This window comes from Drosophila teissieri, chromosome 2L (assembly GCF_016746235.2).
Source record: "Drosophila teissieri strain GT53w chromosome 2L, Prin_Dtei_1.1, whole genome shotgun sequence".
In the NCBI taxonomy this organism is placed as follows: domain Eukaryota; kingdom Metazoa; phylum Arthropoda; class Insecta; order Diptera; family Drosophilidae; genus Drosophila; species Drosophila teissieri.
In genome coordinates, this window is record NC_053029.1 from 6,755,059 (window position 1) to 6,776,579 (window position 21,521).

General features: G+C 44.8%; 4 protein-coding genes across 6 annotated transcripts; 1 reads left to right on the forward strand and 3 right to left on the reverse strand.

Moving 5' to 3' along the window:
* Positions 1-242: 242 nt before the first annotated feature.
* LOC122626652 (peroxisomal acyl-coenzyme A oxidase 3) lies at positions 243-3,296 on the reverse strand. 2 transcript variants are annotated; one of them, XM_043806994.1, is made up of 8 exons: positions 3,140-3,296; positions 2,806-2,965; positions 2,525-2,659; positions 1,974-2,464; positions 1,149-1,897; positions 930-1,084; positions 568-858; positions 243-509 (listed from the first exon to the last, which is right to left on the reverse strand). In XM_043806994.1, exons 1-8 carry the CDS (start codon positions 3,157-3,159, stop codon positions 399-401), a joined length of 2,112 nt encoding a protein of 703 aa, XP_043662929.1. In that variant the 5' UTR covers positions 3,160-3,296; the 3' UTR covers positions 243-398. The 2 variants fall into 2 exon arrangements, with proteins under 2 accessions (XP_043662929.1, XP_043662919.1); XM_043806984.1 differs by lacking the exon at positions 3,140-3,296 and having other exon boundaries at positions 2,806-3,068.
* Positions 3,297-4,641: 1,345 nt separating this feature from the next.
* LOC122613959 (protein real-time) lies at positions 4,642-11,142 on the reverse strand. Its single transcript, XM_043788401.1, has 6 exons — positions 10,764-11,142; positions 7,211-8,146; positions 6,890-7,148; positions 6,711-6,829; positions 5,781-6,102; positions 4,642-5,206 (listed from the first exon to the last, which is right to left on the reverse strand). The coding sequence occupies exons 1-6, from the start codon at positions 10,824-10,826 to the stop codon at positions 4,926-4,928; spliced, it is 1,980 nt and encodes a 659-aa protein (XP_043644336.1). The 5' UTR covers positions 10,827-11,142; the 3' UTR covers positions 4,642-4,925.
* Positions 11,143-11,589: 447 nt separating this feature from the next.
* Positions 11,590-14,238, forward strand: LOC122622654 (lysophospholipid acyltransferase 7). The gene is made up of 6 exons (XM_043801271.1): positions 11,590-11,887; positions 11,948-12,068; positions 12,129-12,321; positions 12,537-12,688; positions 12,739-13,115; positions 13,364-14,238. Exons 1-6 carry the CDS (start codon positions 11,676-11,678, stop codon positions 13,776-13,778), a joined length of 1,470 nt encoding a protein of 489 aa, XP_043657206.1. The 5' UTR covers positions 11,590-11,675; the 3' UTR covers positions 13,779-14,238.
* A 57-nt stretch (positions 14,239-14,295) lies between these two features.
* On the reverse strand, positions 14,296-21,390 carry LOC122625364 (RING finger and CHY zinc finger domain-containing protein 1). 2 transcript variants are annotated; one of them, XM_043805505.1, is made up of 6 exons: positions 21,279-21,390; positions 18,805-19,699; positions 15,803-15,964; positions 15,582-15,740; positions 14,935-15,213; positions 14,296-14,862 (listed from the first exon to the last, which is right to left on the reverse strand). In XM_043805505.1, the coding sequence occupies exons 2-6, from the start codon at positions 19,432-19,434 to the stop codon at positions 14,743-14,745; spliced, it is 1,350 nt and encodes a 449-aa protein (XP_043661440.1). In that variant the 5' UTR covers positions 19,435-19,699; positions 21,279-21,390; the 3' UTR covers positions 14,296-14,742. The 2 variants fall into 2 exon arrangements, with proteins under 2 accessions (XP_043661440.1, XP_043661429.1); XM_043805494.1 differs by having other exon boundaries at positions 21,257-21,386.
* Between the last annotated feature and the right edge of the window lie 131 nt (positions 21,391-21,521).

Sequence of the window (21,521 nt, forward strand, 5' to 3'; positions counted from 1 at the left end):
TGCAAGTGTACACTTATTTTTGATTAGACAATTCTGGCTATCAACTATATTATCAGCGTACCTATTGCCAATTTAATTATATTATTAAATGGTTCTACGTCATCGACGGTAAGCCTTCAAGATCAGCGCGTGGCACATATCTGAGCTTTTAAACTTCGACCACCTTTGGACCGGTGACATCAAGTGATAACTCCTTATAACATGCTAAAATACTTTTTAATAAAAGTCAACGCGATTAAAGGTTAGTTTAAGCACCGAGTATATTTCTTGGCAAAACCGTAATAGGCAGAGCGTGTAGGTAGAGTGTGTGTGTAACAAATATCATACTGTGATTCTTCAGAACTTTGAAAACTTATCATTAATAATGCACTTGTCCGAATGTAAATGTTTTTGCGACTCTACAATTTGGCGCGCTTAAGGTAATCCTTATAAGTAACGTCACGCCACCAATGGGGACGCTCGTAGACGCCTGGAGTGGAAACAATAGTGCGCTGCAGATGCTGATAGACCTGCAGAAAGGAAAGATTCTTTAGTAAGAGTTGCAGTTGCTTTTAGTAGATCACTTACGTTTCCATCGCTCATGCCCAGTGGAGAGTTAAGAATAAAGTCTGTGGGAGCAATGGCATCCACCAGAGCAATAGCTTCGTTCTTCAGCAGGGGAAGCAGGGCCAAGATACCTTGCTCGTACAGCTCCAGTTGGTTTGAGCTCTCACGGAAGTAGCCCCCGCGGTAGAAGGCAGCGGAGTACTTTGTGACCAGGTGGGCGCCATAGAAGGAGAGCACCTGCTGCAACACCTTCTTCTCAGCAGAGTCAGGCAGGCCAATAACAAACTTATAGAACACGTAGTAGATGGTACGCTAAAAGAAAGAAGGTCCATCTCCATTAATTGACTGTCCAGTTTGGGGGGCTTAGGGGGTTGGCAACTCACCTCGCCGTATATAACAGAGAGCTTCTGGGCGGCAAAGACCTGAATATTGTTGCGCGTCTCAAACGCATCCTTTCCTTCGCGCTGCAGTTCCTCAACTCGTTTCACCGTCGTGTCCAATTGCCAGACGGTAAGCCAGTTGAGAGCATTAAGTAGATCTATAAAAGCGCAAAAGAAAACATGTTTCTCTTTGTTTAATTGGGATAAATACGAAATACTCACTGTGCGGATCCAAAACTTCGGCAGGAGTTCGCTCCTGGCCCTTGCTTTGCAGAATTGCGTCCATATCTTTCAGGAAGGAGACTGTCTCCAATGGAGATACTGCCACGAAGTCGGCATTGTTGCGTCGCAGACTGATCAACCAATTGGACGCTTGCTGGATGAGTGTGTTGTTCTCGCCCTCATAGGTGCAGTTAGCATCGTTGTCGTTGCGAAGCTCGCCCAAGCCTGACGACTTAAGGTAGCCATGACCGCCACAGGCCTCGCGGCACTCCTGGATGCCATCCCTGGCTGCCCAAGTAGCCACTGGCTTGAGTGCCGAAGAGATCGCATGGATCTCCATGCCCGCCTGCGACGTGTCCTCGCCAGTGAAGCCCTTCATGGTCAAATCCACGTTCTCTTTGCCAATCCAGAGTGTAGCAACCCGCAAGGCGATTGTGGTGGCCAAGTGAGGAATAAGTCGGTATTGCTGTGACTGATACTCGATCACAGGCCACTCCGCCGGGCTGTTCGTAGGACCGAACTGGCGTCTGCTGGCCGCATAGCGAGTGGCAATCGTCACAGCCTTGCTCAGCGCCACATAGGTGATAGCAGTAATATTGACGCGGCCCACGGAGAGAGCGCCCAAGGAGGCGCCAAGGCGCTTACGCTCGTCCTTAATTTGACTGGTGTAGTTGCCCTGCGCATCGATGTCACCGGTCTTGGAGAGCAGATTCGCCTTAGGGATGCGATACTGGTTGAACATCACAAATCTGCAATGTAGAACAAATCGAAATTATTGCTGTTGTTGTTGATAAGTTTTATCAACTGATAGGAGAAAGTACTTGCCCGTTATCAATGCCATTGAGACCGATCTTCTCGCCCATATCGCCAACGGTTACGCCGGGGAAAGGCAGCAAGGTACGCTCGTCGCGAATGGGAACAAGGAATGCCTGTAGGCCCTGGTGCTTGTCATCGGGCACGTACAGCTGGGCGTAGACGATGGCGTGGGTGCAGGTCTTGCCAAGATTGCCGACCCAACATTTGGCCGCCTCGAAGTCTGGCGTGTTGATGATAAACTCCTGCCTTTTGACGTCGTAGGTGGCTCGGGTGCGCATGCCGAGCGCGTTGGTGCCGTGCGAAATCTCAGTGAGAGCGTAGGCTCCCAGAATACGGTTGTCCGCGATCTTGGCCACGTACTTGCCCAGGCGGCCAGATCCGTTGGAGACCAGGGTGCTGGGGAACATGCCAGTGGACAGGCCGAACTTGACCGAAGTGCTGAAGTCGTAGCTGAAGATGGCCTGTCCGAAAGCAAGCAGAAGATGCGGAGTTCCCAGATACTGAAAGAAAGACAGGACATTTAAGCAGCCGCTCATTCAGGAGAACGTAAAGCATCCTACCTCGTTGACGCCGTAAAACTGTTGCTCCCACAGAAGATGCTGCCGCTTGTTAGCCAATTCTCGGGTGCGTTCCAAGTCCGATCCTGCCTCCCGCTGGTAGTCGGGGTGCTTCTCCATCCATTGCCACACCTTGTGCTAAAGACGGAGCGGCATGTAAATGAATTACTCAATTGTGCAGATAAGAAGTGCTCGGCTATTAGACAGCTGGCGATTATAAGCTATCGAAGCAGTCTGCACTTCGACCCCGCTGACCATGTAAAAACTGGATATGGCAAACGAACCTTCAGCCGGATGTGATCCTCGCCCTCGAGCACCACGTTCATGCGCTTGTAGCAGAAGCTAGCCCGTTCGCGGTACTCGTCCAAAGGTCCGCCACGGAAGTCGGGAAAGATCCGTTTGTCATCGTAGATGTTGGCTACAGCCTTCTCCTCACGGCGGCCGCTGTAATAGTCGCCCAGTGCGGTTAGTAGTGAGTTCAGACCGTTTTGGTCACCATCGCCGCCTTCTCCGCTCGCCATTGCCCAGGGAACTGGCTACTGACTACTGGCTCTTGGTGGAATGGTGGGATTGTGGACGTTGTGGTCGTGAGTAGGGGCGGGGGGCAGGGGTACTTACTGTGTGCTCAATGCAACCATGTTGGAGTACGATTCTAGCGACTGGTCTGGCTGCTTCGAATGCTAGGCGCGAAATGCTTGAAAGTCCAGCCACTCATAACTATTATTGGTAAAATAGCCAATGTCCAATCGCCAGCGGCGATAAGGAGGAATCCGCTTATCCGCACTTCATGGCCAAGTCGCCTTTTAGTGGTTTGCATCCGCTGCGGATAAGATATGGGCGTCTAAGTGAACGGAGGATTAGGGAGCGCTGTGCCGGTGAAGCTACCTGCGGATTTCGGATTTTTATTGCCAAAAACATTACTTCATTTTCCTATCAGTCAACAACAAGCGCGATAAACATAAACAGTTTTAACCCAGTTTTTCACCATGGAAGATAACATTGATTGACGTGACTTGAGCCATGAGGGACAACCATGTTATATAAATACAACAAATTATATTTTTTAATATAGCTTGCTTTTTGTTCCAGTTTAATTAAATTTAATATTACAATGAAATTAAACGTTTTCCCAAAATATTTTAACATGCGGCGTTGCCAGACTAGTTTTAATGAATCCAGGGCTGGTAAACTTGGTCTAGGCAATGGCGCGAAATTTGAATAACTTTTCAAAAGGCGGAAAACCGAATGGATTTAGAAAACATGTAATTTATAGCAATAATGTTATCAAAGTCCATTTCCCCCACAGCCTACAGTTTCCAAACATCCAATAAAATGAAAATACATATGTACATGAATTGATCTAATAGCGTTTATTTGATTACGTTCTTAATTCAACTTACACACTTAGTTAACATGCACTCGTTTTTCCTTCGTTATTGGCTTGTCAGTTTTTTCTTACGATACACGTCAGATTAATTATAAAACTAAATTGTAAACATCCGCACAGTAATTACTATTTAATGGAGAAATTAATAACCAAAAAGAAACACTAAAGTTGCTTTATTTGATTTAAAAACCCTTTGGAGTTTGATTGATATTAGCAATTAAAAATGTACAAATTGCAAGATAATTAGGGTGCAATTATCAAATCGAATGTTCAGAATACAATTTTACATACATTATTATAATCTGACGTCTAACTATAACCTACATGTGTTGCATTACTTTTTCCTCTGCTAATTTCAAGTTCGAATCCTACATTTCACTCTTTTGTATAAGTTCTGGCTAAAATCCTTGCAATGCGCCATTTGGGCAATTGTTTAATTAAACTAATTAGGTAACACGTAGTTATTGATTACAAATTTAAATTTTCCTATTTTCGTTTCAGTGGCTGCAATCGCGAACAGTTCCTTAATTGTTGCTAAAAATGTTCCATTAGAAAAAGCTATAAAAATTACGTCGCTTTTACATATATGCATTAAAAATTTCATTAATATAGCTGTTTAAAAAAGTAGAATTGACGATTCAAAATAAGACGTTGCGTGATATTTTGGTGTTGCTCATCTAAATCGCTGATATTTCTAAGTTTCTTAAGATTATCAATAATATGAATGATTGAATATATTGAATGAATATAATAAATTTATAGGAAATAAATGGCCTATTTGAGCTAAATACAATTCAAAATCAAACTAACATTTTGCTAAACAACTAAAGAGAACTAAAACACAAGATATTACCACTTTTGGTCTTAAAAGAATACGTCCGGCGTTTCAAAAAGATTCAGGCTCTTCTCCATCAGGGTGCCCGTGAGAATGTCCTCCCCCATCGCCGCTATGGGCTCCTCCAGTGCCGGGGATCTCCATTCGGCGCCATTCGTACCGCCCTCCCCGGCTTTTTCATATCATCGACTCTGCACCGAGCTGGCCGCCGACGAGTTCGATGAGAACGCCGACTGAAGGCTGGTCATGGAGCCCTTGTAGTTGGCCGAGCTGAGCACCTCGTAGAAGACATTTAACTGGGCACCCGATGGACTGAACCAGTGCATAAGATAGCTGTCGTTGTGATGCATCACGTGCGACCCCTGGACGCTCTCCTTGTGCCGGCAAATCAGTGTGGGCTCCTCCCGGAAGTAATTGACGCCCTCGATGAAGTCTTGCAGATCAAAGTACGAGACGGCGGAGTCTGTGGGAGGAAGGCATTTAGTTTGTGTTAGTTAATCAGAAGTAATACTGTCGAGCAAAGTATAAATTGCTTATAAGGTTCAAAGTACAAAAAGCTTTATTATATAGGGTTGGTCTTGTTTGAATTTTACTACACTATCACTCCACATATAAAAAGCAGTCCCTATCATTCAACCGGAACCAGAATACGTGCTTTTTTTCGTTATCAATATAATTGAGCCCCAGCAACAGATACCTTTTCAATTTGTACAAAAATATGCTTACGTATGGCTGAATATTTCTAGGAATATATTTTAAATTGTAATGCAAAATGCTATTAATTTGTTTTAAAATTTCTTGTGCTTACTGGAAGGGTACATAAGTTTCTACTTTCCGTATTGTTTGCTCATTATTGTTCATTGTATTTTTGGGGTAGTGTTAAGTAAACAAAAACACCTTTTAATGAGGCAAGGACATCGTGATATTCGCACCTTTAAAGGGCAACAACACTTGTATAGTAACCAAAACCAGTTTTCAGCACAAAAGAAAAACAAAAACCAGTATGAAAGCCATTTGTTAGTGGATTACAAACTCACCATTCTTGTCCGGAAGCTCCTGGGTGACCCGGTAGAGCGTAAAGTGCAGATCGTTGCGCATTACATCAAAGTCCCAGGTGAGCACACTCTTGGGATCCTCGTTCCGGATGAGCAGCTCGTGCGTGAATCCGGCCTTCAGATCCACACTCTTGTACAGATTGCGATGGTCGTGCTGGTGATTGGCGGAGAGGCGCTTGCCTGGAACCAGAGCCTGTGCCGCGGCAGTGGTGGGCAGCTCGGCGGTCACTTCGTCGTCGTGATCCTCCAGCGAGTTCATCTTGTAGAGCGTCTTGGGCACCAGTCCGCCCTCGTGTATCATGGTCTTTTGGGAAGAGGACAATACGTTAGAGCACTTTCTGGAGGCAAGGGCCCGTGGCTGTTGGCGTGGACTGGTCACATGGATGACAGCCGCCGGGGTGAACAGAGATTAAGTGACGTGGACATGGACGCTGGGGCACAATGGAGGAAATATTGTAGCAGGAATGTCATGGCTAAGCTGCGCACATGGGCTTGACACAGTTTGCAACAGAACCGCACAACGAACAAAGTGTGAGAAACAAAAACGAGGAAGTAAGACAAAGGCGGACGAATACAGTACAATTTGTCGTTGTGGATGGTGACAAACGAAATCGAGAGCAGGAGCAAAAGAACAAGAGAGTAGGATGCTTACACAATCGCATTTGGTTAAATAACAATGGCTAAAGTATTTCTGACTGACTTGCTCCACATGCGAGACTAGCTGGTTCTCTGTCTGAGCAGCCCCAGCGAGCCGGAATCAAGGCCGGAACCAGAGGGAAAGATAGGTTACGCACAGATACAATTATAACAGAAGTAATAGTAAGTACGTAGCTACAGATGCAGCAGTAATGGGCTCCCAACCGAAGACGCGCCACCGCTACCGGAAGTCGTGGCTGCCACCAGCTTGCTTACCTTGCAGGGTCCCCCCAGGAAGTCGGGCACTATCTCCTCGTCAAGATACTGGGCCAGGCCGTCCTTCATGTGTGCGCAGTCGGGGCCGTAAAATAGGAACTTGGATCGGGTGTGCTCATCTAAAGGATTTCAAAGCGTTTGTAAAGGGGGATTCCTTACGGAGCCAAGTTCGGACTCACCGATAAAAGCGCTAACGATTGTCCATGCAATGGGAAACACTCTGGGCGCCCGCACCACTAGGACTCGGCCCATGGTCTCTGGGTAATTGCGCTCCACAGTCTCGATGATGTTGAGCAGGGCTTTGATGCCGGGACGCCAGAGGTGCCGCATGGAAAGACCCTCCAGGTCAACGAGCAGTGACCAGTTGAGGACAGGCTTCTCCAGGCGTTCGGCGGATTCATTGATCTTCTGAATACCTTCCTCGCAGATGTGCAAAGCCTATGGCCAAATAACAAATCGTTTAAAAGGTAATCTCGGCGAAGTTATGCAGCCATGCTTACCAATCGCAGTAGGCCGTCCATGCCCAGCGACTTCAGCAGGCCCTTGACGTCCATGTGTCCTAGGCGCAGAATGTAGACGGGTCGACCGTCCTTGTCGAGGTGGTGCCAGCCGCCCGGAAAGTGTTCCACCACCACGGCGGGCTTGGAGTACTCCTGCAACAGTGCGTCTATGCGGTGTTCCCGACGCCAGCGAAGCGAGTCGCACAGCATGGCATAGGCCTGGCTCACATGCCAGTCCCTGGCTGCCAAGAAACGCAGGATGGTCTGATAACTGGGCACACGCTCCAAGTCATCGACACCATCCAGCATTTTTCGCAGCTCCAGCAGCTTGGACTCCTGCATGGGAGACAGCTGGCCCAGGCTGCGTGCGATGAAGTCGCCATCCAGCAAGATGCTGTGCTGCTGATCCAGAGCCTGGTCGAGAATCGGCGATTTGGGTGCATCACTGGGCGATGTCCAACGCTCCACGTGCGTGACGCCTTCCTCGCGCAGCTGCCCGATAAAGAACTCAATGATTTCCTTGCCCTTCAGCGTCGTCTGGGTGTACTGCTTCATGCCCATCTTTTCCATGGAGTGCTCGAAGCCAAAGAAGTTCTTAATGTCCAGCGTGGCCGACTGGTCAAAGCAGGTCCACTCGGAGTTGTCTGGATGGGCGTAGTAGCGACACCGCTCGAAGATCTCGATGCGGGACGAGAAGCTCTCGTTGACCGCCTCGATGCTCAGCGTGCGGTTGGCCATGTCCAGGAAGTTGTGCTGCAGGAAGTACACATGGTCCACGCCAATCAGCTTCTTGAAGATGTACGGCGCGTCCACCGCCAACTTGCAGCGACGGCTCGTGTTCCGCTTGGCCCCGTTCTCCAGGGACTCGTCCTTAATGACCTCACAGTCCAGCACGATGGGCATCTGCGGGCATGTGGGAAACCGCCGCTCGTAGGCCTGCAAAAGCAACAAGGATAACTAGTTAGAAACATGCCAAATATATATATTTAAGGACTCTTCTAGTTAAGTATAAAGTATCTTAAATGTTTGGTTGGTTAGTGATTTCAAACTGCTAGCAACAGTTTTGGTAAGTGTATGTATTTCCTATATTCCGGTTCCCTGCCAAGCGACCTTGAACGCTGGCCAATTTATAACTTGGCCCTGCAGCCATTTGCATGCATCCCATATCCCATCCCACCCCGTTTTTGCTCATCCTCCGCCAGAGATGGCAGCCAACGTCTCAGAAGCCTTTAACAATTTCGAAGGTCTATTTTTGGCCCATGGTGCTTGGGGTTTCGACGAAAAAGGTCTAATTATTAGGGCGGTTACGAAGTGTTGTTTCCTATATTCCGATTTACATATATATATTTATAAATACTAAACTGCTAATTAGGAACATACAAATTGGGAAAACTTGTAATCTTAACGAAAACCCAAGCCCTAAAACAACTGTTTGATTAGGGCCAACAGCGCGTATGTGTAATTATGCAGTTCATTCGCAGACGCTAAAACTCATATATTTAAATATTTATTTCGGTATGGCGTAAATACGCACAAGCACACTATTTAAGCAGGTGAGAGCAGTGCCTCAAAAAGTTGTTTACAAAATAGGATGCTAGAAACTCGTGCTTTCTTTCATAAATATTAAATGCAAATTTGCTAAATAAATTGAAGACATATAGACAACAAATTTCATTTAGAAAGGCTTCATACTGTAGAGTATAGGACCCAAATCATCGATCGGTTAAAACTAGAAATTGGTGGCTGTTTCTGAAATTTGCGCAGTTGAAAAGCAATCAATTTAGAAAATAGCAATTCTAGCAATACAACCTAATCGCTGAAAAAGTTCTGTCTGATTGGACAAATCAATATAATTCAAGTAATATATATTTAAATACGCCCACATGCTGTTTTGCATTTAATATTCGCTATTTTCATGCAATTGTTGGGTTTACTAATTTCAAATTCTTCGGTCAGTGGAAGAATTTTTTGTAATGTATTTGCTTGGCTTGCAGTTGCCTTTATTTCTTTATATTTTTGTTGGTGGGATCAACTCCATGCCTTGTTAAGAAGCAATAAGCTAAGAAAATCCAAAATAGATTTTCCATATCGATAATTGTGCAATCCAGGGGGAAGGTGTGAGTCCAAGTACTACAGTATTGGAGCACTGATCATAAATCTATCCATAGTTCTATATGCGAGTCCTTGATGCTATGGCAAAGGTCGTAAATCGGAGTGTGGATAAGCAGGTGGATATTCATGTGGATATTCACACGTTGAATAATTCAGTGTGCGGTGGGAGCCATCCAACACGTGGCGACTCCTCGCTGACATGGACATGTCTTCCAATATCCATATTTTCCCCACAACAAGCCAACAAATTGTGGTCTTTAATTATTCAGATAGGCTGTCTTAATTGTCCTGGAGGTCGGTAATAGTGTAAAATGCTAAGCTTTGCCTGCATCTTTGGGGACATGCGAGCGGACAGGTGTCCTTCCGTGTGGCTCATAAATGTGACTTAAGTTTTCAAATTCTTATAGATTTCCCCCTGTCGGTGACGTAGAATAAATGTTTGACCTTTGACATTTAAGTCTTTTAAGTTTTTGTCACGAAAAGTAGTTTCTTATATTTGTGTACAAGAGGAAACATAATAAGCACCCAAAGTATCGAATATCCATAATAGGCTTTCCATTTTATGTGATTTGTGTTTGGCCTACATTTAGTCATAAGCTTTAAATATGTTGAATAACTAGAAGAAAGTCAAAATATGACAGTAAACAATAATCACTACAATAAACTTTAATTTTTAAATTCAAAAGAATGTGTTTTAGGCGACTTCCGTTGCTTGAATAAACTTTTAAAGCAATTTTTAGTTGGAATAGCAAAAAGATTGTATTGTTATCAGTCAGCGAAAAAGCAAAAACAAAGTTTTTAAAAGCAAACAGTAAAAAGAAAGGAGAAATATCTTTAATAGAAACTACAGTCATTTTTTATCTTATAAATTTATTACAATTTTAAAGCTCAATCAACGATAATTGTTAAACCATTCAACAATGCGCATCATGTAAATTGGCAGTACTAGAAAAAGACAAATTGAGGCTAAAACGCAAAGCTAGACGCAAACAATCAGTAGATTAATAAAAATAAATGGGAAATTCACAAACAAGCCGTTATAACCGATCCGCCCCCTCTCTCCCACAAGCCATTCACACCCACATACACACACACATACATGCAGTGTGTATTATTCAATTGGATAAAGAATCGTATATCTCTCTCTTCGGGCGCAACTGCGTGAGAGCGCGGTGGGCGGGGGTGATAGGGAGGGGGGCGGAATTGCTGTCCAAGGTTAATTTTATTTATCTGCAGCTTGGATTCAAATCCAAATAAATGAAGCAACTGGCCAAACGGAAACGATCCACGACGAACCCTTGCGAGTCGCAGTGAATTAGTGGCTTTGCCATCGCATAATGCACAATTTAAATTGATAGGTACGTGTAAACAGGCAGTGGGACACGCCTATAAGGCCGCCCACTCCACACGAATTGGAGACGGGAAAATGCAATGTACACACCTTCATCACCAGCTCAAAAGGATATTTGTAGACGCGAACGGGGGACTGGAATTTCTGCACCATCTTGTTGCTTTTCTATCGTCCGTTCTGGGTTTTTATATTTAGAATTATTGTTGCACTGATTGTAGAGTTCGCACTGTTTTAAAAATCAATTTTCACTCTGCGCTTTTCCGTTGCAGTCGCGGGGGCGGAGGCGGGGGAGAGGCAACCAAACTTAGGCACACAATACCGAGTTGGGTTTGTTTTTTTGCTTGTGACAGTTCACGCCACTGCTATTTATTTCACTGAATTGTGTCTGGTATCCGTTGGCTCCTAGCGTAGGAGTTCTAGAGAACCGCCTGGCCGTGGAAAACAGAGAAAGCCTTTCTCCCAGTTTGATTAACAGACGCCAATGGTGTGACCGCTTTCGGTTAGGTGGTATTCGCCCGCAAAAAATACCCGATGAATACCGAAATTGATTCTAATTACACTGCACTTGCGTTATGCCGCTTACGCACAGCCGCTTGAAAGTGCTGATGCGATAAAGTTCACACCGAACGAAGTTTATGTAAAAACAACAAATTGACCAATGCAAATAAAACAAACCGCAAAAGAAAGATAAAGCTAACTAACTTACGTTGATAACAGCGGACTGTATTTTTAATACATAGCGTTTTTTATCAAATGTGCAGGCGATATCCGTCGCATTTCATACCGTTTAATAGCGACACCTGTGGTAATTTTCATGAAGTTTTGTTGCTGCAATTGCATTGTTTTTGAATTTATTAAATATGAGTGGTAAAAAATATCGCAAAAATAGCTTTAAGCGATAGGCCACCGTCATATGAGTGGCAACACTGGCTGCTTTGCCTCTGCGGAGCGGATAAAACAAATCAAAAATCAATAGCCGGGGGATCGAGTATCCACTGCAGGATGAGCATCGACGACGTAATCTACGTGATCTGCCTGCTGGCCTGCATCGGAGCTGGCAGCTATGTGAAGAAGATTGCGGACGAGGGCCAGCGCAAGCTGGTGTCCACTGCGCTGGGCATTGTTGTGGTTGTCATTGTCTCGGGGCTCCACAGCCTGCACTGCTTTGTTTCCCTGGCACTGGGCACGGCCGCCGTGCTCCTGGTGCACCCGAGGTGAGCTGGGGTTCCTAAGCCACCGGAAACGGCCAATAACCACACTACTCCTTCTTCCAGCAAGGGTCACCTGGTCACCTTTGCGGTCATGTTTGGCTACCTGGTGTTCTTCCGCATGTTCGACTTCTACCTAGGCATTCCCGGCCACACCAACATGATACAAATGATACTTACACTGAAGGTGGGTTGCATAACCATCTAATCAATGCCATTACTTGACTCGTCATCATTGTACCGGCAGGTTTCGGGTATTGCCTTCGAGAAAACGGCCGCCTGGAAGCGCCTGCAGGCGCGCGACGAGCAGAAGAAGAACGACCAACGGGATGTGAACCAGGAGAGTCAAATCGAAATCACCGACTACGATGTGGAACTGCAGACCCTGAGTGCAGCTGAGATCCTGCACTACAGCTTCAACTACATCGGAGTTCTTACAGGTGAAGATCGCGCCAGGTTCAAGTACATAATTTCCTATCCATAAGCAATTAAAAAGTCAGTCTAGTCGCAACGCAATTAGATATCAAAGTCCAATTCAATTGCTGATTGTAAAACGTTACTTACACATGCACATAATCTATTATAATATGTGTACTATACTATCTACTTGTAAATCTGCATTTTAAGCGGAACCACTCATGCTCATGAATTGCAGGTCCCTATTATCGGTATCGCACATACAGGGACTACTTTGAGATGCCCTTCAAGACCCACGCTCCAAGTGTTGAAGCCACCCTGGAGAAGCTCAAATACGCTGTCTTCTATTGTGCATTATACCTGGCAACCAACTACGTGTGGCCACTGGATGTGAGTGCTTAAGCACAGCGCCAAACATAACTAAATTGACTACATTTCAGTATGCGTTGAGTGATGAGTTCTTCAACGATCGCTCCTTTGTGTATCGTTTGTTGTACGTGTGGCCCACGTTCTTCACATTCCGAGCTCGCATCTACACCGGACTGACCCTCAGCGAATGTGTCTGCACAATGGCCGGCTTCGGAGCTTATCCGGACGAGTCGGATCCCAACAATGGCGAGGGGCCGCGGAAGCGCTATCAGCACCTAAAGCGCGACGCCGAGAAGCACACCTACAACTTCACAACGATCGTGAACACCAGGGTTCTGGAGGTGGAGAGATGCTGGACCTTCCGCGAGGGCATGAAGCACTGGAATGTCTGCGTCCAGTATTGGTTGGCTGTCAATGTGTATAAGCTCTTTCCCAGCAAAAAATACAGGTGCGTTTTAATGTAAGGGTATTCTATGAAACTAATAATTCGATTACTTCACGTCGAAGTGTAAATGTTAACTATTTCATAGAACCGTAGTTTTTGTTGTTTTATTGCTTGCTTCTGGTATTACTCTTGTCGTTGTTGTTCTTTCCCTTTGCTACTGATCGCAGGGTTGGCAGGTATTCCTAGTAGTTACCTAAACTATAAGCTTTGATAATGTTCCCCTTACTAATTTGCTTTTGTGATATTCCTAGGACTGGCGCCACTTTGCTGTGCTCTGCCTACTGGCACGGATTCCGGCCGGGACACTACTTCTGCATCATGGGCGCACCCTTCTACGTTTCCCTGGAGGACATGTGGGATAAGCTGGTGCGCAGATCTGCCACCGGCACTAGCCGCCGGGTAATCGATGTTATCTTCTGGATCTTCAAGTGGTTCGCCTTCAGCTACTTGGGCGAGGCCTTCCTGCTCTCCTCATTTGGCAAAATCTGGCGGTTCTATGGATCGGTCTATCACATTGGATACATCAGTTGGGCGGTGATGACTGCATTAGGATTTTACCTCACCAGTCAAAAGAAAGCGGCCGAACGTAGAAAGAATCGCGCTGCAGAGAAAGCAGCCGGCGGAGATGGAATCACCGCCTCAGTTGATAAGGAGAAGGCGCAGTAGAGTGGGCAGTTAGATGGCAACAGCTCTAACACTCCTAATTGGTAGTTTAAATTCAAACACAACTTCCTTTTAGTTTTCCAATTGATATTCTGTAGAAGGAAGTTGAAAAGCTCTTCCTGAAAATTGTATATCATGATGATCAAACGAATTTTCTTCAGAAAAATATTGTTCTCTACGTAAGTCTCCATTTAAATTATGTACAAAGTGGTCTTGTTACGCCTTCTACCCGCTTCCATCCAAACTTCTTCTGGGGAAGGTGATGATATTAATATGAGCAAAATCTAGATTTAGATGCTAAACAGTTGCTAAAGAAAGATAATTATAGTTATATATTTTAACCAAAGCCAATGAAAGTGGAGTCAAAAGTTATATAATTATTAAATCCCAATATGATCATTCAATTCCTAATTATAAGAATTTTAATTATATAAAAGGAAATACACTAAAGATTGCTTTTGTACGTTTACTTTTTTTATTCGTGGTAGCAGAGTTTTCAATGTGTACAGAGAAATTCGAGATTTACACAAAATAATTTTTGCAAAATTAGAATACTTAAAATTCGAGTGAAAATTTGAATTTACCAATGTGTGTTGTGTATAAAATATTGGTGTGCTGGAATCTCCAAGTGATTTAAAAAGCCAATTAAGGTATAATGTTTTTTAAATGCCTATTACGATTGAAACTAACTATTTCCATTAAACCTAATTGATGTTTTTAAATCTACTTGGGTTTCGAAGCACGTCCACAATCATTTAGGGAGCCTTTTGTTTGTGTTTTTGTATGGTTTATATATTCGATACCAGCTCGAATTTGATCTAAATTCAATGCGTTTCGATTTCAGTTGTGTTGTCTTGAGCTAACAAATCAGTGTCTTCAGATGTGGGTAGCATGGCAAGAGGTTTCCTGTTGCTGATGCGAATATGGATGCGGATGCTGATGCTGATGTGGCTTGAATCGGTGGATATCACGCCGACGATGGCTCATCGGTGACCAGGGACAGGCGGCGCTTGACATCCTGCGTTGTGTTGTAGGCGCCGCAATGGACGCACTTGAGCCCAATGAAATGGAATTTGGTTTTTGAAGTCTGTAATATAAAGTTGGTAAGGTTATACGATCTTTTTATATAATATATGCACTTAAGTATGTATAGACGTACCTTGTGACAATCGTTGCAGAATATGTGCACCCGCTGATTCTCGTACTTCAGGGGCACCGGCATGCGCTCCGCCTGGTCGTCCAGGTACTCCCACAGCGCCGTCATGTCGATCAGCGAGGTCTGGCAGGTGGGACAGGTGTAGTGGCCGGAGGCCAGCAGCTGGTCAAAGCACATCTTGTGGAGCAGGTGGCCGCAGTCGGGGATGTGGCAGGGTATGCGCGAGGTGTGGATGTCGCCCAGGCACACGGGACAGTGGGACCGCGAGATGTTCTCCACGCACTGCAGCGGAATAGACAAGCATTGGGTTGTTAATTAATAGGGAGTTACCAATCAGTCATCGCCAGGCAATCTTTGGTTCACTTTGGTGCCTGATACGAGTCTCCATATGCTGCTGCCAATTAACGAAACTATTCCTTCAACACATTTGACATTCATATCCACTCAACTGGATCGCAGATCGCAGATTGCTGATCACAGATCTCAGATCGTTATGTATAGCAATTAGGCAACCGGTTTCGGTAATGAATTGACAAAAAATTAATATGCCAGCCAGCTGGCTGTTTCTTTGATTTGCTTTCGAATCGCGGAGGTCACCATTCTCACTACACAGGCCAAAATGGAGTGCCTGAAATCGAGTTCCAACTCACCCGGTGGCCATCGATCTTCAGCTGGATTGGCAGGCACATGTTGCACACCTCGCAGTGGAAGAAGTTCTCGGCGCCGCCAATGCGACAAATCCCACATCCGTGGCAGTGGTACTGCTGCTTGTCCGCATCGTCGAAGAGGTTGCATATCAGGCAGGTGTACTGTAATCGCAACAAAATGATATTACTAGGACTAAACAGTTTCACCTAGATAGTTAACTTACCTTGCCAAATCGCACTCCGCAATTCACGCACTGCTCCCGCACCGTTTGCCGTGTGTTGCACTCGGAGCATATTAGCTCGGTGAGCGTTTTGCGATCGAAGTGGTGCGTCTCGTTCTCGTCGTGGCAGAATCGGCACTTGTAGAACTTGTTGCAGCAGGGGGTCTAAATGAGACATAGAAAGATATGCGATTAAATCAGAATCGAAGCATATTGGTTTGAAAAAATTCCACTTTCCACAAAAACCTCCAAGTTGGCTGCCCGCCGCCTTCTGATGAACTACTCCCCCGGCCAAGGACTAGGTAACCCATTATGAAGCGGCAATTAGCACGACTCCTCACTCCCAAATCGAGTTGCTAATTTGGGAAATCTGCCTGGAAACCGCCGACTTAAAAACAAATGGTTGTTTAAACTTGAGTAGCGACGCCTCGCTGCCAGAGGCAATAACTTAGCATTATCATAAACATTGCACTTGAAACTGGATCGATTTTGAATCAAATCAGCGGGTGAATCCGCTTTACGACTGTAAAGATGCCAGAGATACTCGTGTTGGCTAATTAGGCGGCTGCTAATTGGTTCACCTGTCGATATTGCTGATATTGCTCGATCTATAAACATTTGGCTATGGTGGAAGATACCGTATGAGACCGAAAGATACTGTATCCGATCGACCAGGTTTGGAATTCCTAGCTGGCCAGGCAGTTTGAGTTAAAATGGGTTATTGTATGCCCTTTACTATCTTGTGTAATGTAGTTTACCCTCGAGTTCGGCTTAGTTACAGCCAACAGCCAACAGTCAGCTATTTATATCGCCCAGCCTCGCTCACATCTATCTCCACTATCTTTGTGAATTATTTATAACTTTAACAACAGTTTTTCGTACACAAGTATTTATTTCAACTCTGCTCCGCGATGATGATAACACTTGAAGTAGAAGTAACACAGAACCGGAGAAGAGTGTTCGAATCCGGTTTCTTTGTGTTTCCCCTGCTTTCATTGCCTTGCCTCACTAATGATCGTATTATAACGCGTTTGCATCTGCAATTGGCATTGGCCAGCACCAGACATCTGAAATTTATTTAGCCAACCCGAAACAAAGCAGGCAAATACAAGCCAGCTTCTAAGACAAATTGATACAAGATCCGTTGGCACAGACGATATCCAGACCCAGATCCAGGGGCATTGGCATTGCTCCAGCAGCACTTGGGATTGCACATTGAGCTTAAGTCCACAGGCGTGTATACATGAATTTCACGCACTGTCGGGTGAAAATAAATATTTGAGTATAAAATAACCCACCTGGTTCAACAGTTAATGGGGCACCTCATTAGTGCCCAAGCCCTCACCTATCCGAATTTCTCGCGGTGTAAGACGTGTACACACAAACAGCAAAAGAACTCAAAAGACCATTCGGATTTTATAAAATGTGGGACAGATTGAACGTGTACGGATTTACGTGACATTTTTTTGGAAAGCAATAGCGCTTGGGAACGAATATTTGGGCAATTAATAATTCATAACGCGGAATTGCAATTGAAAGTTATTTAAACGGGTTGCTTTCCAATAACAAATAAGTATGCCCAACTGGAGCAATTATAAATATTTAAATACGTATATAGCAGGTGCTACTTTCTTTCCAGGCCCTTATTTTCGAAATCTATCCAATCCATTGCAGCTGGCCATGATCTATGTATATATGAAATGGTCAGTACTTTCCCCAGCATTGGGTTACTGTTCCCACCTTTAAACTTCTGCACTTATCACCTCCCGATAATTATGTCTGCTGGCTACTAATTGCTAAAGTAAAGACCTGAATATAGACCTGAATAAACTATTGCAACGATTGCTTGATATGCACACACCATTTTTAGATACCCCATAATTTGTTAACCAAAGCCGAGCGATCAAGACAAACACATTGTTTGCCCAGATGAATGGAGAATGGAGGTGTTAACTGGCCACTCGCCTCCGGGCAGCTGGTCACCGAGAATCACAAAATTCCCGGTCTGCGGATCGGAACCGGAGCAGTTGGAGCAGTTAGTTTTCTAATTTGTGGGTCCACGCACATTCCGGACATCGTCAAGCTGTCCACACAGACCAAACAAACAATTGGCGTGCAAATAGCGATGCCCTCCAATTGAACGCGAATCACACATTAGACACAAAGGAATCTTTGCCAAAGGTGTGTCTGTTTAGAGTTCAGGCACTTTATTTGGGCTGATTGTTTAGAAACGAATAAATAAAGGTTAAATGGCCATTTTCAGGAAGGCAGCATCAGCGTTGGATAGACACACACGCGCCTTTCAAAGGCGCCATCATAAACTTCTTAAAAAGTTCCCAAATGGGTGGAAAATTTAATAGCCTTCCCACTGTTTTCCTAAGATCAGATCATATCATCTGATGAACGATAAAAAATTGGTAATGCGCTTTTTAATTATGGTATAGTGGTTCCAATTGCCCAGTTCTTTATCTGCTGACCCGGAAATTGAACTATCCCCTATCATAAAAATGCACAAAACATAAGAGGGAGAAGTTGCGACTTTGAAGAGCATTCTTATATCATATATGTATCTTATATCATCTTATCTTATATCACATAAGTTGACTGGTTTTTTTTTTAATTGAGGTTTGCATAAAATCAACTCAATACAGCTAATGCTGTAAAATGTATGGATCTGTCTAGTTGTTCTACTAACATCTATCTATTAAACTTAGGTTACAGATATTCAAATTTACTGTAGTACCAAATGGTTTGTGATCTACATATATACTCCTTATACATTAACCTATTCCTTGATAAAATGGCTCTTTTCAGATTTTTTTGATATTACAGTGATACTGCAGTGAATCAAACAAGTTCAAGTGCATAGCTTTGCATGATTTTCCATATCTGAACGCCCAGTAACACTAACTGTGGCTTTTCCTTTCATTTAATGTGCGGAAAAACTTCCCTAGCATAGCTGAGACAGCTGACATGACTGGTTTTGGACTCCTTGTTGCACTTACCACGAACATGGCCCGCCGCTTGTAGTGGGCGCATCCGAAGCGCAGTGAGTCTGGAGTTGTTGGCTGCGCACCGCTGATGTTGCTGCTGCACTTGTTGCTGTTGCTGTTGCAGCTGCCGTCGCTGCTGCTGATGCGCGATGGTTGTGCTGCATGTTGCTGCTGCATTTGCTGAGCCTCCGTGGCGGGGTTACGTGCGCATGGGGAGCTGCGGTGGTGCTCGTCCTCCTCCATGGGCTCCTCCGCCAAGCTATCGCAATTGAGACTCGGTGTCGATTTGCATCTTCGCAGCTTGGCGTGCGCTGGATGATACTTGCCCGTCATCGTTGAGGGCGGCATAATCAACTGGTGTTGCTGGCTTTGCTGGTGGAGATGGGGATTGGGATGGGTATGGTTGTGGGTATGGGTGTGGGTATGGGGAAGGGTATATTGCTGCGCTATCTGAGCAAGTGGAAGCGAAGCGGGCAGAGCAGCCTCCGCTGACGTCGTCAGCAGCTTTGACGATGAATTTAAATTGACTTGATTGGGCTCTTTTGTATTGGTAACTATTTGTACATCGATGCCGGCGCTGCCCATGTATTTGTTGTGGTTTTCATTTAGCGATATTCGGCGCGTTCGCTGGCGGTTCTTCATTTTGCTGCAGGAGCTAACTATCTATATATACATATGTATATATAGATATGTATATGGTCTTTGTTAATTGCGGGATCTTCAATTGCCGCCGCGTAGCATTTAAATTACTGGCCGATGCTGTCGTTGTGCCACATGTAGACTTTGTATCCGATCCCGCGACGTGAGCAGCACCACAAATCTGACTGTCTGGTTTCCCTTTTCACGCGATCGCAACTAACTTTCGTTTGCCCAGCTCATCCTTGGGTATTCCATGGGTTGCACTTGGCTGAAGCGATTGAAAAGTGTGGGAAAGTGGTGGTAAGTATACCATTTGCTGGTAATGATACCATGGCTCACACACCGATCGACCGATCAGTTCAGTGTCTAAGCCGGGTTATCCATTCGTACACAATGTTTGACACACAAAGTAACTACCGAGGCGGCGTATTTGCATTTCAATGTTTCCCAGTCGCAGTTCCCCGGCTGCGAAAGGCCATCTAAACTAGATAACGACTATCTTGATTTTCACTCCGTATTCGTCGCCGTCTCGCACTGTACACAGCGTACAATGGGGCGCAAGAAAATAGCACTAAGAACGCCTGAATTACAAGATGCATGGAAATAAAGATCACTTATGACCACTATTTTCCATTTCTGTTTAGTTTTGGATCAAAAATCAAATAATTTGCATATAATATATTGCATAAATATTTTGCATATCAAATACTGAATTGTTAACTGAGTGTTAATACTCTCTTTCTGAGTCTCAGTCCGCATATCCGTTAGTGCTACTATCTTGGCCGCTGCTGTCTGCGGATGGGACCTTGTGCCATGTGAGCGGCAGCATGTAAATCGCTTGCTTAGCCTGCAGGTCGCCAAAAAGACGTTCACAGCTCCGCAGATTCGGATACGGATTCGGAATCGGATTCGGAATCGCAGTGGCTTGGCACACGGTGCGGATGATGAATGGAAATGCGGGGAGGAACAGCCAGTCACACTTGTTAACATAACCGGCGTGCAACTTGGCAAAACTTTCGCTCATCGGCTGCTTGTTGCTGCAAGTCGGTGTTGCAAGTTGCTCCCGCCAAAGGAGGAACTACGAGCTATGTATATTTGTATATATATATTTATAAATAAATGCACGTATGTAAGCACATTTATGTATTGTCACTATCGTTTCGTGGTTACTTTTATTTGCACAGCGCGGCGAGCTGAATAATCGTTGCCGAATCTTGTTTGCTCACATTGTTTTCGCATTTTTATTTTTTTGTTGAGAAGGAGATCGGGGACCGACAATAAAAATTGAAAGTGTGCTAAAATTACAAACGCAAGGCGATAAAAGCAGCCTCTGGCCGGAAAACCAGTCGGCGAAAAGAACGCAAGTTTGAACTCGATTCGGCGGCGGGGTATTCAATATATTCAATGTATTCAATTCAGTATTCATGTTTACGCACGCACGCACTCACGCACACACTTCCACACACACACACCATTGCACACGTCGATCGGGCGGACAAATGCATTAAAAATGTCACGATCTGGCTAATCGGTTTCTAAAAGTTTCCAATTCAAATCCAAACCGCCTTCAAAACGCCTTTTGGCTGTATATACATATGTATGTGTGTATTTACCCAAATCTGCACATATAAACGCAAATTTATTTAAGTTTTTTAAACCAATTTCTTGTTTAACGTGTTTTTCGTTTTTTGTTTGGCTCTTGCACCGTTTGAGCTTACGGCTCATTGTGATTTTCGTCAAAGCGTAGCCCTTAATTATGATTTAGCCATTTGTTAATTATAATTATAAATATGTATGTACATATGTATGTATGGTATGCACATACTTGAAAGTGAAACAACACACACCAGCGACACGAAGAAGATCGCAGCGCGAAATCGTCAATTGAATTAAAGAGCCACGACAATCTAAATCCGCGTTCCACTCGCGCACCCGGATTCCGCTGACTCGTCCGGCGCGAGTTTCGACTTCCAACTGAGCGGACGGATGGAGATAGTCGATGGGCCCACTTGTTGCTTCCAGCCCGTCTGCCGGAGCTTTCATCCGCTCCGCAGCTTAAAGCTCTCCGAGATTCAGACGCCAAGTCTGGA